This window comes from Heptranchias perlo, chromosome 1, assembly GCF_035084215.1.
Source record: "Heptranchias perlo isolate sHepPer1 chromosome 1, sHepPer1.hap1, whole genome shotgun sequence".
Taxonomy (NCBI): Eukaryota; Metazoa; Chordata; class Chondrichthyes; order Hexanchiformes; family Hexanchidae; genus Heptranchias; species Heptranchias perlo.
This window is the reverse complement of record NC_090325.1, coordinates 115,344,282-115,359,491: the sequence shown is the minus strand read 5'-3', so window position 1 is coordinate 115,359,491 and position 15,210 is coordinate 115,344,282. Positions and strand designations below refer to the sequence as shown.

Genomic DNA, 15,210 nt, shown 5'->3' with positions numbered 1-15,210 from the left:
AAGTACTTTTTTAAATGAGTTTAGGGTTTCTGCCTCTACCACCCTTTCAAGCAGTGAGTTCCAGACCCCACCACCCTCTGAGTGAAAAAATTCTCCTCAACTCCCCTCTAATCCTTCTACCAATTACTTTAAATTTGTGCTCTCTGGTCATTGACCCCTCTGCTAAAGGGAAATAGGTCCTCCCTATCCACTCTATCTGGTCCAATCATAATTTTATATAACTCAATTAAATCTCCCCTCAGCCTCCTTTGTTCCAAAGAAAACAACCCCAGCTATCCAATCGTTTCTCATAGCTAAAATTCTCCAGCCCTTGCAATATTCTCATAAATCTCCTCTGTACCCTCTCTAGTGCAATTACATCTTTCCTGTAATGTGGTGACCAGAACTGTATGCAGTAATCAAGCTGTGGCCGAACCAATGTTTTATACAGTTCTAGTATAACCTCCCTGTTCTTACATTCTATGCCTCAGCTAATAAAGGAAAGTATCCTGTATGCCTTTTTAACCACCTCACCAACCTGCCCTGCTACCTTCAGGGATCTGTGGACATGCACTCCAAGGTCCGTTTGTTCCTCTACACCTCTCAGTATCCTCCTGTTTGGGAGGATGGATACCATTCAAAGAATAAAGAACCTATGAGGTAGATAATCTATTTTTCTTCATTCTGCATCCTCCACAGACAGTGGACATAAGCCAAAGTAGTACAAATTTAGGAGCAAGAGGCCTGTGTAGGAATCATGACATCAGCTATCAGACCTGGTCTGGCAAACCTAGACAGTAATGTCTGGTAGATGTTGTACCAACATTTGTTTTTGGTACCAAGTGAACATGTATTGTTGTCTTCTAATACATAGGTAAAATTTCACTGAATGACTGGGCAAATGCTCTGGAGTCCATCTTAGCTCTGCGTCTGCCGTGGCGTGTTTTGCGATCCCAACTTGTGCCCAGTGCTCCTAATGGACTTCTGAATTTTTACTTATGGTTTGATGATCTTGCCATAGAGAAACCTATTGCACAGGTAAGAAAAATGGATTTCACAATGTGCTTTGAGGATGCATGAATAAATATCCAGAAGCAATGAAACAGACATTTATGTAGTGCTTTATTATGTCTATTAGGACTATTCCAAAATATCTTGCATATAATGAATTACATTAAACTACAGGAACTGTTATATAGGCAAATACAACATCCAATGAGATGAATGCCCAGTTAATCTGTTTCTGCTGGAAATGGTTCGGGCAGGAATGTTAGCCAAACCAAGAAATTAGCTATCAAATTAATATAGAACAATTAACAAATGACAATTGTATATTTGTTTATATCTGGGCTTACACTTCAGTGCAATACTGAGGGAGTGCTGCTCTGTTGGAGGTGCTGCCTTTTGAATGAGACACTAAACCGAGGCCTGGTCTGCCCTCTCAGGTGGGTGTAAAAAACCCATGGCATCACGAAAACAGATTATCTGGTAATTTATTTCATTGCTGTATGTAAATTAGCTGCTGCATTTATCTACATTACAACAGTGACTACACTTCATAAGTACTCCACTGGCTGTAAAGCACTTTGGGATGTCCTGAGAACATGAATGGTGCTATATAAATGAAAGTTATTTCTTTTTCTTTCAAATAAACTTTGTAGGTCTGTTTTCAGGAACGACCAGGGTCCGTCTTGTAAGATATCTCAATTTCAGTGGCATCTGCCTGTAATAACTCATTATTACAATACCTAATATACCAAAGTAGTACTTGTGAAAATACCATTTTATACAAAACCACAGGTAAGGAAGTTGGGTACTTGCAGACCATTTGTAATTTTTTTTAATATATGTAGTTTCTAGTGACTATTTTTTGTGGGGAAAAATCCAATTTTAGATAACTTTTAATTTTACATCTTAAGCTTTCCCTTCGTAGTTAAAGCAGCCTGTAAACCTGGAGGTCAATATCATGATGATGAAGATTCAGCCCAGTGCCCATAGACATGAAAAAATGGCCAGAGGCCCCTATAGATCCACATAACCTCAAATGCAATCTGGCTTGTGGCTGGGACTTGGATGCATGTAAAGGTCTAGACTCACTGCATGATTCACTGTACTCAATACTGTTATTTCCCATCCACAATACTGTGGAAAATAATGAACCCTGAATATCATTTGCACCATTTTACTGCAAGAGAACTGAAGTTGGTGAGGTCCATTTCTACTTTAAACATGGACAGATTTCACTTCTCCTCTTTTCCCCCCCAACATGAATGACAGGCATTGCAGTGACTAAAGATTCCATCCCACATGATACAGTTCTGGCACCACACAAGTGTGCATTGTGTAGCTGATACTGCGAGGAAGTACTGGGCATGTGCTGAGGCTAGTTATCAGTTATATCCCTAGGAACAAGTTAGTGGCATTCCTGGTGTTACCATTCCCCATATGTGTCCATGTTAACCAAAAGAACATGTGGAATTTCCCTTACCAACTTAAAAGCAATTAGAACTGAGATAATTCTATAGCTGAACTTCAACGTCAAAATTTAAGCTAATAAGTGTTCTAGATCAGAATTCCAAAATCCTAAACTTGTGGTAGAACAACCACCTGTATTTATACATGTACAAACATCCTAAGGCACTTCACAGTGATGTAATCAGTACAACTGACATCGAGTCAAAGGTGGCAATATTGGGAGGGGTGACTAAAGGCTTGGTCAAAGAGGTAGGTTTTAAGCAAGGTCGTAAGGGAGGAGATTGAGGTGGAGAGAATCATAATTCCAGAGCTTAGGGCCTAGATGACCGAACACACAACCATCAATAGTGCAGCGAAGGGAATGGGGGATGTACAATAGGCCAGATTTAGAGGAATTCAGAATTCTCAGAGGGTTGTAGAGCTGGAGGAGGTTACAGAAATTGGTTGGGATGAGGCCATGAAGGGATTTGAACACAAGGATGAGAATTTTAAATTGGAGGTCTTGTGGGATCGGGAACCACTGTAGGTCAACAAGCACAGGGGTGATGGGTGAGTGGGATTAGGTGCGGGTTAAGCAGCAGAGTTTTGGATCAGCTGAAGTTTATGGAGGGAAGAGGATGGAAGGCCGGCTAGGAGACCAATGGAATAGTTAAGTCTAGAGATGACAAAGGTGTGGATGAGGGTTTCAGCAGCAGATAGGCGATGTTACGGAGATGAAAGTAGGCAAGTCTTTGTGATGGAGCGGATATGGGGCCGGAAGCGCAGCTCGGGGTCAAATAACACGCTGAAGTCGGCCTCAACCTGAGACAGTAGATGGAATTAGTGGCAACGGTATGGAGTTTGTGGCAGGGGCCGAAGACGATAGCTTCGGTCCTCCAATGTTCAACTGGAGGAAATTCTGGCTCATCCAGGACTGGGTGTCTAACAAGTAGGCTGAAAATTCAAAGGCAGTGGAGGTAGAAAGAGGTGGTGGACAGGTAGAGCTGGGTGTCGTCAGTGTTCACAGATTTTGCCAACTGGAATAGAGAAGTGTTTTTTTGTTGTTGTGGATTTATACGTTTCATTTTGCTACACCCTGGAATAATATTCCACAGCTATTCTAACCCTGAACTGTAGTTTAGATATGTTTTGATATATACAGGGGTTTTTTGGTCATTTTTGGGAGCCACAAAGAACTAATTCATAGTAAAGGTCATTTTATTTTAAAAGCCTATAAAGGTATTACCATGGACAGGGAGTTGGCAGCTGTGTCAATAGTTAATCTGCCAGTCACAGATGATTAATAGGAAGTAGTTATGTTCGCCTTGTGTCACTAACAGCTGCTAGTCCACCTGCCAGAGTCTGGTGTTGTTTGTTTAAATTAAAAAGCTTTAATTTGTTCTGCAGCACATACAACCGAGTTTGCTAGAAATGCTTTACAGGAGCAGGTCTGACCTGGAAACCATTTTTAGAATTATTGACAGCGACAACTCCGGTAAGTACTGATTACTAAAGATTCTTTCCCCACAGTATCTGAGAATAAAACGTTTGCCTCCCATGGCGTAGTTCTGGAGTTATTATGACATAACTATCAAAAGTATTAATGATCAGAGGACACAACGGATCGAAAGACACTTAGAAAAGAAATGAAAACAAAATTACCTGCTGGCCAAATCCTCAGCGTGTGAAATTGAATTATGGTTTTGCCAACCAACTGCCAAGGTCACTGCTTTGTACAAGTTATTAGGTTAATCTAGGTGAAAATTTCCTACATATTTCATGTGATGTTGCAGCAATATTACAATTTGCTTATGTTAGCAGGAGTTAATCCTTAACAGCAATTTATATAATTTATCAATGCCATTCTCAAAATAAGAAACTGCATTTATATATGAAAATATGGATTTGTACCCCAGCAAGGAGTTGCAGCCTTCATTGGGGTGATGGGGGTAAATTAGCAAGAAAATAATAAAAATTGTACTTCATCCATGGTGTCATGGGAGCAAAATAAAAACTGCCTATTCTCACGTCTGGCAGGTCTGATATCATTTGAGGAATTTCAAAAAACTTGGAAACTCCTCAGTTCTCACCTTAAGATTGAGATCAATGATAAAGCAATTGGTGACCTGGCTCGCAGTATGGACTTCAACAAAGATGGAAATATAGACATTAATGAGTTCCTTGAGGCTTTCCGTTTGGTCGATAAATCCAGTTACTAGGATGGAGATACTGGTTTGCTGATAATTCCACAAAGCGGACAATTGAGCATGGTGGATTAAGCAAAGAATGAAAAGGAAGAAGATAATCTCTGTGAAATTGTCATAGTGACAGATGGATGGATTGATTTATGTGAGCCTTAAAAACAAATGTAAACAAGCACACCTGAACCAAGTACAGAACTTCATAATTTGATCTCATTGCATAGGCCTTCTGTTCCAACTTTCTGGCAAGTTTCGATGTGCATTTATCCAGCTGTGCTAAAAACACCCAAACTGTACAGCGATCATTAACTGTGCCTGAAAGGTTCTGCTGAATGACACTGTGTCAGCGATCCATTTTCATATATTGTTAAACAGTGAACAGTTTGCTTTATTAAAAAGAATGTCAGTGTGTCAAGTACACTTTACTTGGGTCATGTTTGAATTGGATACCATTGATAAAATGGTACTCAAAACTCGCAACCAAACCTCATTACTGTTGTGAAAGAAAATGGAATCCCATACTACCCATATAGCACAACAGGCATACTGTTTGATACAAGGAGCAGGTTAATAATGTTAGTTCATTGACATTTCCTACTTATTACTTTTCATAGCAGCTTGAACTTTATACAATGAGTTACTGTATCCATTTAGCTTCCCAGACCGACAGGAGACACGAAGCCTCCCTCAGTCCATGTATGCTCGTATTTGCCACCTTCCTTATATTATCATAGTAAACTGCCACTTCCAATTTTCTCCCTGTACTTAGGTGCAGAAATTGCCATAAAGTGGAATTGTCAGCAGATGATTATAGTTACAGGGTACTTAAAAGAAGCACTGTTGGTAAGCTTTCAAATAAGGCTAGTGGAGACCTGCAAAAAGACTGCCTGCAGCATTAACGCTTCTACTATTAAGACACACAAACAAAATAAGATCATTTTTGCCTTTACAAACCTCCAACCATTTAAAGAGGGAACAATGAACATCAGTGAGCAGTTACAAAGCGATAATCTTACTGAAGGATTCAGCAAATTTTGAACTAAAATAGTCCAGTAGTCTTTTGAACTCCCATGTGAGGTAACAGCCACAAAATCACAAAAAAGCGTGGACAGTGAAAGTCCATTCAGCTCACCAAGTCCACTCTTTACACTCTGTGCTATTCGTAATTTGGCCCATTTCGGAATCTGCCCCACTTATTTGATACCTGAGGGAAGTTCTGCAAAATTTCTCCCTAATGCTCAAGAACAGTATAGTAAAGTGCCACACTTCATTCCATTATTTGACACTCAACAGCTGCTTTCCACAGATGCCATTTCCAGGCTCTCAGTCGAACAGGAACCACTGTGTCCCATGCCAAAAGGAAACTGATTAAGACTGTGTGCACAATGAAACAAAATTTCTCACTCAGCATAAACACTTCATTTTCTTAAACATGAAGAAATGGAGCAAATCACCTGATAACAGTCAGCAAGAAGTTTCTAACCAGGACTAACCAACTAACAGAGTCACAGGAGGGAAAGAGGGGGAAAAAAAGTTTTTCTTCAGGGTGGAGAGCTGAAGGAAGCTGGGGATCAGGGAAATGTCAGTGGAATTAAAAAATATTTGTGCCTGAACAATGTCTGGATCAAACTATGAAATCAACATTGGAAAAACCAGAAGTAGTTGGTTATTAAAGCAAATTGTTTATTTAGAATTTATTTCTTCTTTGCATAATTATTAAAAACTTTTAACACACTAAAAGTAGTTCTTCAATAGAGATCCTTGTCTGGCCGTTGGCTCACAATTACCACTCCAGACACTAATGCATTGTATTGATGCATGTTTCAAAGTGACCACTATGAGGTACAAATGGTACGGGGGAATGATTTGTAAACATAAGTATCATGACTAGCACTTTAAAAAATGTTAACTTCCTCAAAAATAAATCCAATCCCCGATGCTCCTTGTAATAATACTATAAATACGCTTGTATGATGTTTTAAAAAATAAAGTGGGCTTGTATATCCAGCACTTATGCTTCTCTGGCATATCTAACATTAATCGTTTATCAATTCACCATTCCAATTTCTAGGGCTCCTATTAGGTCCAATAAAGCATACCTCAAATTTTCCACGTTCATGACACATCAAGGTCACATTTTCAAGCTGTACAAACTGTTCAAAAGTACTCGGAACAGTTAAATACACACAAATCCAATACAAGCAAAACTCCTGATGCATGCTTTTATTTTAATATAAACAAACCCCAATTTGTTCCTGACTTAGTCAGTACTGATATAGCCATTCCTGTTAAATGCAAGTCTGGTTATTAGCAGCATTTTAAAAAAAAATCTGTCCCAACCTATTGCATAGAACAGGAAAATCATTAAGTTTTTACATTTAAAAAAAAAATATTGTAAAGAAAAGTTAAGATATGAATCTAGGAACTATTATTTGCAGTATTAGCAGGTGAATGCTGAACACATTTAAAATAAACAGGTTAAAGTCTACATTAAAATAGCAGACTGAAGAATGTCATCTGATTGTTTTAAACGTTCATCCCCTAATATCCAAACAGTAGTTTCTAGGCTATAGTTTTAGACATGCTAAACAAAGTCAGTCAGTCACCTATCCCTGTTGCAAAGCTTTGTAACTGGCTACTTTATGAAAGGGTTGTTGCACCTTAGAGTAAACATTAGAACCCCTAAAGCTACAGAGTGTTCTGAGGTGACTGCAGCATTTAATGAAGAATGGCAACAATATTTCTTTCTCCCATCCCCACACCAAAGTTCTGGTTTATAAAAATGGAGATGCTATCACTTTTGTGCAGATGGGATGAACCAAAAGATTTTAGACAAGGAGAAAAATATCCTTAAGTACAGTGATGTTACAGAAAAGCCATCAACTGAAGAGGTCGCGTCGAATATGAACACTCTCATTAAGGCCATGCTCAATTAACTTCACATCCTCCAAATCTTCCTTCAGGACACTGATCAAATGACTCAGCCCTTCCTGCTGCAACTTCAGGTGCTGGGAAGAGAAATGAGCTACATTAGCAAATGTTCAATGGTGATGTGATGTGTGATCAGAATTAGTTTTGAAGTTCAGCTGGTCTGTAATACCATTTTGTTGACAAAATTTAATAGTAGAATGGAAGAAAACAAATTAAAATGTCAAAATTCTTCACATTGGTATAATGCTGTCTGGTTGAAACTGTTGTTTTTGATGCAACATTGCTTAAAACTGTAATTTTACTTTCTAAGATGACATGAAATATAAAGGACTAAGATTCTGCAGTGTCAAGAACTAATCTGAGCAATAATCATTCATATTCAAACTTCTGTATATTTTTTTTCAATGGAATTTGTTCCTGCAAATTGAGAAAAAGTTGTAGCTTTTATACCTGCTTGATTTCTCCCAAGAGATCTCCATCCACATTGTATCTCTCCTCTGATCTGACAGCTCCGACATGATTCTGCATCCTTATCTGAGACATCAGTTCATTCAGACGGCCCTGCACATAAACACCATCATTGCAACATGCTGCCTTTTTGATTTACATTTCTTAGCAACCTCCTTAATCCGGTTGGAAGTGCTCAAGGCAAACTGTTCTGGGTATATTGCACTAAATTCTAGTAAGTATTTTTTACCTTAAACTGGGTTGGCGCATTTAGTTCACACTGGATAGTATCTAACTGCACACGAAGCTGCTCTTCTTCCGCCTGAATAGCATAACCAGCTTTCCTCTGGATCTCTTGCTTTATTAAAACCTGAAGAGAGAAAATTAGTTAGGAACTTGAGAATTGATTATCCTTTGCAAGTCGCACATGTAGACTTCTGTCCATTCAAGACCTATGAAAATACTCAAGTTTCCAGCACTCAGGCCATTATGTCTATATTGGCTCTTTGCTAGGCCAATTCAAAACCTCAGTTTTAGATGACTGTTTATTTCTCTCAGTTCATTGGAATATTTATAAAGTCCTAATTTCCTGCTGCCCCGTTCTCTCCCCATCACCCTGTATCTTCCTCTGTTTATCCAATTTTCCTTTAAAAGATGCAATGGTCCCTGCCTCAACTACCCCGTGCTCCAAAAATCTACTGCATAAAGAAATTTCTCCCAGTATCCCTCTTAGTAACAATTTTAAATTGATGATCCCTAATCACTAACTCCCAAACCAAAGAAAACAGTATTTCCCTATTCACTCTACCAAAATCTTCATAATTTAGAAACTTCTATTAAATCTCCTCTTAGCCTTCACTGCTTCAGTAAAAATAGTCCCAGTATCTTATCTCTCCCTATAACAATTGCTCACTCCAGAGCTAACTGTGGCTTAACCATTGACTTGCGCAAATTTATTATCTCTTTGTTCTTGTACTCTATGCCCTTGAGTGTATAAAACCCAAATTGTTTTTGGTCTTGTTAATATTTTTATCTATCTGCGCTCACACTTTCAAGGAATCACGTATTTGAACCCTGGGTCTTTCTGTTCATCCACACCCTTCAGCATCTTTCCACTGAGTATTTTTCTCCCAATCCTCTGCTAACATTTACAGCCAGGCTTCATATGGCCTTCAAATTGCTGATCTGGACTGGACTGCTCACAAGGTGAGGTGCTGTTCTGAAGAGAGCTGACCAACTTACACTACAAATTGAGCCCCCTCATCCCTCCAGGACCAAAGGCAGTGCGGAGAAGAGAGCAGAGGGTGAGTCTCAACTGTCTTAGGGAAGAGCCGTGACAAACTTCTCCACATGAAACTATTTCTGCCCATTCTGCTTACCTGTCTATTTCCTCCTGGGGTCTTTTACAGTCCTCCTCGCTGTTTGCCAAACCTCCTTTTTTGTCACTAACGTTCGATATCGTACTCTCTGAGCCCAAGTCCAAATCATTAATATACAAAAGTAGACACAGAATTGTCCTCTGGGATTCCATATTTTTTCAATTCGAGCAACACTGAATAATCCTAACCCTCTGTTTTCTTTCCGACAAACAATTTTCTATCTGTGCTGGCACACGTCCTCATACATCACATACCAGAATTTTTGTTACAAACCTGTGAGGCTCCAAAATTAAATTCTGAACACAATCTGCTAAATAAATTACCACTGTACAAATATCCCCACAAAAAGAGAAATAAACAGGAACATGGTACATTGGCGAGACCATGCAGACACTGCGACAACGGATGAACGGACACCGCACAACAATTGCCAGACAGGAGGGTTCCCTCCCAGTCAGGGAACACTTCAGCAGTCAAGGACATTCAGCCTCCGATCTTCGGGTAAGCGTTCTCCAAGGCGGCCTTCGAGACACACGACAACGCAAAATTGTCAAGCAGAAATTGATAGCCAAGTTCCGCACCCATGAGGACGGCCTCAACTGGGATCTTGGGCTCATGTCACGCTACACGTAACCCCACCAGCGGAAAAAAAAAGTTATCTTTTTAATACAACTGGACATTCTCTCTCTCTGCCTTTCGGGTCTCTTTCTCTCTCTGTCTTTGTAATCTGACCCATTGTGTATTCAGTATACTGGGATGTAATGTTTTCCGTGGCTAACCTGTCTGAACACCAACGACACCTCTGATTGCTGTGATCGTCTCCCAGCCGAGATGTGATAGGGGGCAGTTGGAAAGATTATCTGTGATCACCAGGCATTGTTCTCTGACTATATATGCTATGCGTTTTTAGAACCCTTCACTCACCTGACGAAGGAGGTAAGCTCCGAAAGCTTGTGATTTAAAATAAAACTGTTGGACTACAACCTGGTGTTGTGCAAGTCCTTACCTAAAATAAAGGTGTGTGCAATTATTGGGTACAAGATGGAAGTTCTATTAAAATCTCAACTGCAACATTCTTATACCAAGCTGTACTGGTATGGAGATATTAATGACCAGTGACAAAGCTGTGAATCATTTGTCAGAAATAAAAACAGAAAATGTTGTAAATATACAGGTCAGTCAGCATCTGTAGAGAAGACAGCTGAGGTCTGATGAAAGATTACACTCCTGAACTGTCATAACCTGTCTTTTCTCTTTAGAGTTGCTGAATGACCTGCTGTATATTTCCAGCATTTCTTTTTTATTTTGCCGTTTGTCAGAGACTTGATCTGAATTTAATCCTCTGCTAACATTTACAGCCAGGCTTCATATGGCCTTCAAATTGCTGATCTGGACTGGACTGCTCACGAGGTGAGGTGCTGTTCTGAAGAGAGCTGACCTACTTACACTACAAATTGAGCCCCCTCATCCCTCCAGGACCAAAGGCAGTGCAGAGAAGAGAGCAGAGGGTGAGTCTCAACTGTCTTAGGGAAGAGCCGTGACAAACGACTTAATAGCCTAAGGCTCTCCAGGCTTGGAAAGTGACACATGAAAGAGGATTTAATCCAGTTATAAGACGCTTAACGGGATAGCCAAAGTGAACCTGAAACAATACTTTTCCATAAGTCAGGATAGCAAGACAAGATGGGATTGTGAAGGGCAAATTTAGGAGAGAAGTGAGGAAGTATTTCTTTAGAAAGACTGTGATCAACAGAAGGAACAGGTTATCAGAAAGAGTGGTGCCAGGACACTGGACTCATTTAAAAACTAGATGTAGTGATGGGAAGACAGTAGGGTTAGTATGCTGGAAAGATGAGATCCAACGAACTGAAGGGTACTCTTCATCCAAACCTATCTCGTGAAACCAAACTAGGAGTGCTCTGCACAGGATTTGTAGAGGCCAGACTGGCCAGTCACTCAGGTTAGGAAAGGTTTGGGAGGAGGGAACAATGAAATCATAAGATTAAGCACACAGGGAAGGGGATGCAAACTTAGTTATGCAGTGGTTTAGATACTGCCCTTTCACCTTTGGCACTGGAGTTCAAGTCCAGTGATACTTATAGAATCATAGAAGTTTACAACATGGAAACAGGCCCTTCGGCCCAACATGTCCATGTCGCCCAGTTTATACCACTAAGCTAGTCCCAATTGCTTGCACTTGGCCCATATCCCTCTTTACCCATCTGACCCATGTAACTGTCCAAATGCTTTTTAAAAGACAAAATTGTACCCACCTCTACTACTGCCTCTGGCAGCTCGTTCCAGACACTCACCACCCTTTGAGTGAAAAAATTGTCCCTCTGGACCCTTTTGTATCTCTCCCCTCTCACCTTAAATCTATGCCCCCTCGTTATAGACTCCCCTACCTTTAGGAAAAGATTTTGACTATCTACCTTATCTATGCCCCTCATTATTTTATAGATTTCTATAAGATCACCCCCAAACCTCCTACTCTCCAGGGAAAAAAGTCTCAGTCTATCCAACCTCTCCCTATAAGTCAAACCATCAAGTCCCGGCAGCATCCTAGTAAATCTTTTCTGCACTCTTTCTAGTTTAATAATATCCTTTCTATAATAGGGTGACCAGAACTGTGCACAATATTCCAAGTGTGGCCTTACTAATGTCTTGTACAACTTCAACAAGACATCCCAACTCCTGTATTCAATGTTCTGACCAATGAAACCAAGCATGCTGAATGCCTTCTTCACCACCCTATCCACCTGTGACTCCACTTTCAAGGAGCTATGGACCTGTACGCCTAGATCTCTTTGTTCTGTAACTCTCCCCAACGCCCTACCATTAACGGAGTAGGTCCTGGCCCGATTCGATCTACCAAAATGCATCACCTCACATTTATCTAAATTAAACTCCATCTGCCATTCATTGGCCCACTGGCCCAATTTATCAAGATCCCGTTGCAATCCTAGATAACCTTCTTCACTGTCCACAATGCCACCAATCTTGGTGTCATCTGCAAACTTACTAACCATGCCTCCTAAATTCTCATCCAAATCATTAATATAAATAACAAATAACAGCGGACCCAGCACCGATCCCTGAGGCACACCGCTGGTCACAGGCCTCCAGTTTGAAAAACAACCCTCTACAACCACCCTCTGTCTTCTGTCGTCAAGCCAATGTTGTATCCAATTGGCTACCTCACCTTGGATCCCGTGAGATTTAACCTTATGTAACAACCTACCATGTGGTACCTTGTCAAAGGCTTTGCTGAAGTCCATGTAGACCACGTCTACTGCACAGCCCTCATCTATCTTCTTGGTTACCCCTTCAAAAAACTCAATCAAATTCGTGAGACATGATTTTCCTCTCACAAAACCAAGCTGACTGTTCCTAATCAGTCCCTGCCTCTCCAAATGCCTGTAGATCCTGTCTCTCAGAATACCCTCTAACAACTTACCCACTACAGATGTCAGGCTCACCGGTCTGTAGTTCCCAGGCTTTTCCCTGCCGCCCTTCTTAAACAAAGGCACAACATTTGCTACCCTCCAATCTTCAGGCACCTCACCTGTAGCTGTCGATGATTCAAATATCTCTGCTAGGGGACCCGCAATTTCCTCCCTAACCTCCCATAACGTCCTGGGATACATTTCATCAGGTCCCGGAGATTTATCTACCTTACTCACGAGGTGAAAATTGATGCTGCTCCCCTCAAGGGTCAGACACAAAATCGGTTTGGGCAGTCTCACTCCAGTTCTTAATGGGCATTCATCCACTGCACAAAACTTCTCCCTATTCAACACCAACTGCAATTTCACTCAAAGAAGCAATGATGGTTGGCGCAGGAAATGGGGAGATAAAGAGTCACTTTGGGAATGCTCATCTGAGGAGGGAGGCAAGGCATTTGGGCTGGGGTACAGCAGAGGAGCTTTATTCTGCAATGCCTGACCCGAGAGAACTCCACACCGACACTAAATATCAGAATTCGCACACACCCTGATGGCCACAAAAATGTACATTTTTTAAATGTTTTAAGTTTGTACACACAGATGGCAACAAAAAGCATTAAATTACCTGCAAGACTTTATGAGCCTGGTCCATCAGTTTTCTCTTGTACTGGGCTATTTTTGCTACAGTCGTGGCCTGGTTCTTCTGCAGTTCATTTACATCTTCAGATATAATCTGTGTGGGGTGGGGAAAACACACCATGTGGCTGCTTTTTTGGATTTTACAAATAAGTCAAGGAAAAAAATGTCAGTTATGAAACTCAATCTTTACAATTGCTGTATCTGATGAATTGTGTGAACAGAAATCAAGAGCTTGCAGGACACGCCTGCAAATTCTAATCTCTCCATTGCTCACAACTGTCCAGTAAGTGAAAGGTGTACATGTGTTCCACTTTTGTTTTATCGCATCAATCTGTATTCATAAGAGTTTTGAGAGCATCTGTCAGATCTTGTGTAAAACAAAAAATCATAACAGAGCAATCAAAACAAAGTACAGCGAGGAAGTGATTCTTTAGAAAGATTGTGATCAATAGAAGGAACAGGTTATCACAAAGAGTGGTTGGTGCCAGGACACTGGACTTGTTTAAAAAACTAGACACTGAGATGGGAAGACAGTAGGGTTAGTAATTTGGAAAGATGAGATCAAACGAACTGAAGGGTACTCTTCATCCAAATCTATCTTGTGAAACCAAACTAGGAGTGCTCTGCACGGGATTTGTAGAGGCCAGACTGGCCAGTCACTCAGGTTAGGAAAGGTTTGGGAGGAGGGAACAAAAAGGAAAAAGGAGAGCCTATTATATCCTGTTTTTTCTGACCTTCAAGAATAGGAGCCAAATAGCTACCAATGTAAAGAAACCTCCAACAATTAGAATCTAGTTGACGTTGGGGCCTATTTCGACCATTTCCTACAGGGAGTAGCCGAGCAAAGATCTTAAACGTACAGGCCAGGTTAGCAGCTAAATATTACAAATGTGCTCCAGACGCCACACCACCTATGAGCAACACCCTAGGACATCAGCAAGTATACAAATAAAAATCAATGCCAGCTACCTGCAAGGCTAACACTGGAATTAAACATTACAGATCAGGATTGTGCTGGAACAGAGGGGGTGCAGGAGCAGAGAAACATGGAGGTGCACATACATAAATTTTTGAAGATGGCAGGACAAGTTGAGAAGGCTGTTAAAAAAGCAGATGGGATCCTGGGCTTTAGTAATAGAGGCATAAAAGCAAGGAAGTCACACTAAACCTTTATAAAACACTGGTTAGGCCTCAGCTGGTGTACTGTGTTCAATTCTGAGCACCACACTTTAGGAAAGATGTCAAGGCCTTAGAGAGGGTGCAGAAGAGATTTACTAGACTGGTGCCAGGGATGAGGGACTTCAGTTATGTGGAGAGACTGGAGAAGCTGAGGTTGTTCTCCTTATAACAGAGAAGGTTAAGGGCAGATTTGATGGAGGTGTTCAAAATCATGAATGGTTTTGACAATGGTGTTCGAAATCAGGAATGGTTTTGAGAGTAAATACAGAGAAACTGTTTCCAGTGGCAGAAGGGAGTAAGAACATAGTATCATAAGGATTAGAATAGCTATGGAAAAGGACATGGACCACTCTAAAGTAAAAATACTCAATTGGAGGAGGGCCAATTTCAGTGGGATGAGAACAGATCTGGCCCGGGTAAACTGGAATCAAAGATTGGCAGGCAGAACTGTAACTGAACAGTGGGCGGCCTTTAAGGAGGAGATCAAAACTAAAGCCGGAGTTCCATGGATGACAATAGAGATAGAGATGAAAAAGGGGTCTATGACAGGTATCA

The 15,210-nt window shown here is 40.7% G+C and overlaps 2 protein-coding genes across 4 annotated transcripts in view; one reads left to right on the top strand and one right to left on the bottom strand.

The window, feature by feature from the left end:
• The window catches only part of ppef2a (protein phosphatase with EF-hand domain 2a), a 63,032-nt gene extending 57,350 nt beyond the window's left edge, over positions 1–5,682 (top strand). Inside the window, exons 14-16 of the mRNA XM_067978634.1 lie at positions 854–1,017; positions 3,841–3,928; positions 4,471–5,682. Of these exons, the coding sequence (XP_067834735.1) occupies positions 854–1,017; positions 3,841–3,928; positions 4,471–4,652 (434 nt within the window). The 3' untranslated portion in view covers positions 4,653–5,682. The remainder of the gene's footprint in view (positions 1–853; positions 1,018–3,840; positions 3,929–4,470) is intronic.
• Positions 5,683–6,296: 614 nt separating this feature from the next.
• Positions 6,297–15,210, bottom strand: part of nup54 (nucleoporin 54) — a 50,619-nt gene continuing 41,705 nt past the window's right edge. For all 3 annotated transcript variants that reach the window (XM_067990238.1, XM_067990222.1, XM_067990231.1), the window contains 4 exons: positions 13,463–13,570; positions 8,263–8,382; positions 8,016–8,126; positions 6,297–7,642 (listed from right to left, as the gene is read on the bottom strand). In XM_067990238.1, coding sequence (XP_067846339.1) covers positions 7,514–7,642; positions 8,016–8,126; positions 8,263–8,382; positions 13,463–13,570 — 468 coding nt within the window. In that variant the 3' untranslated portion in view covers positions 6,297–7,513. The remainder of the gene's footprint in view (positions 7,643–8,015; positions 8,127–8,262; positions 8,383–13,462; positions 13,571–15,210) is intronic.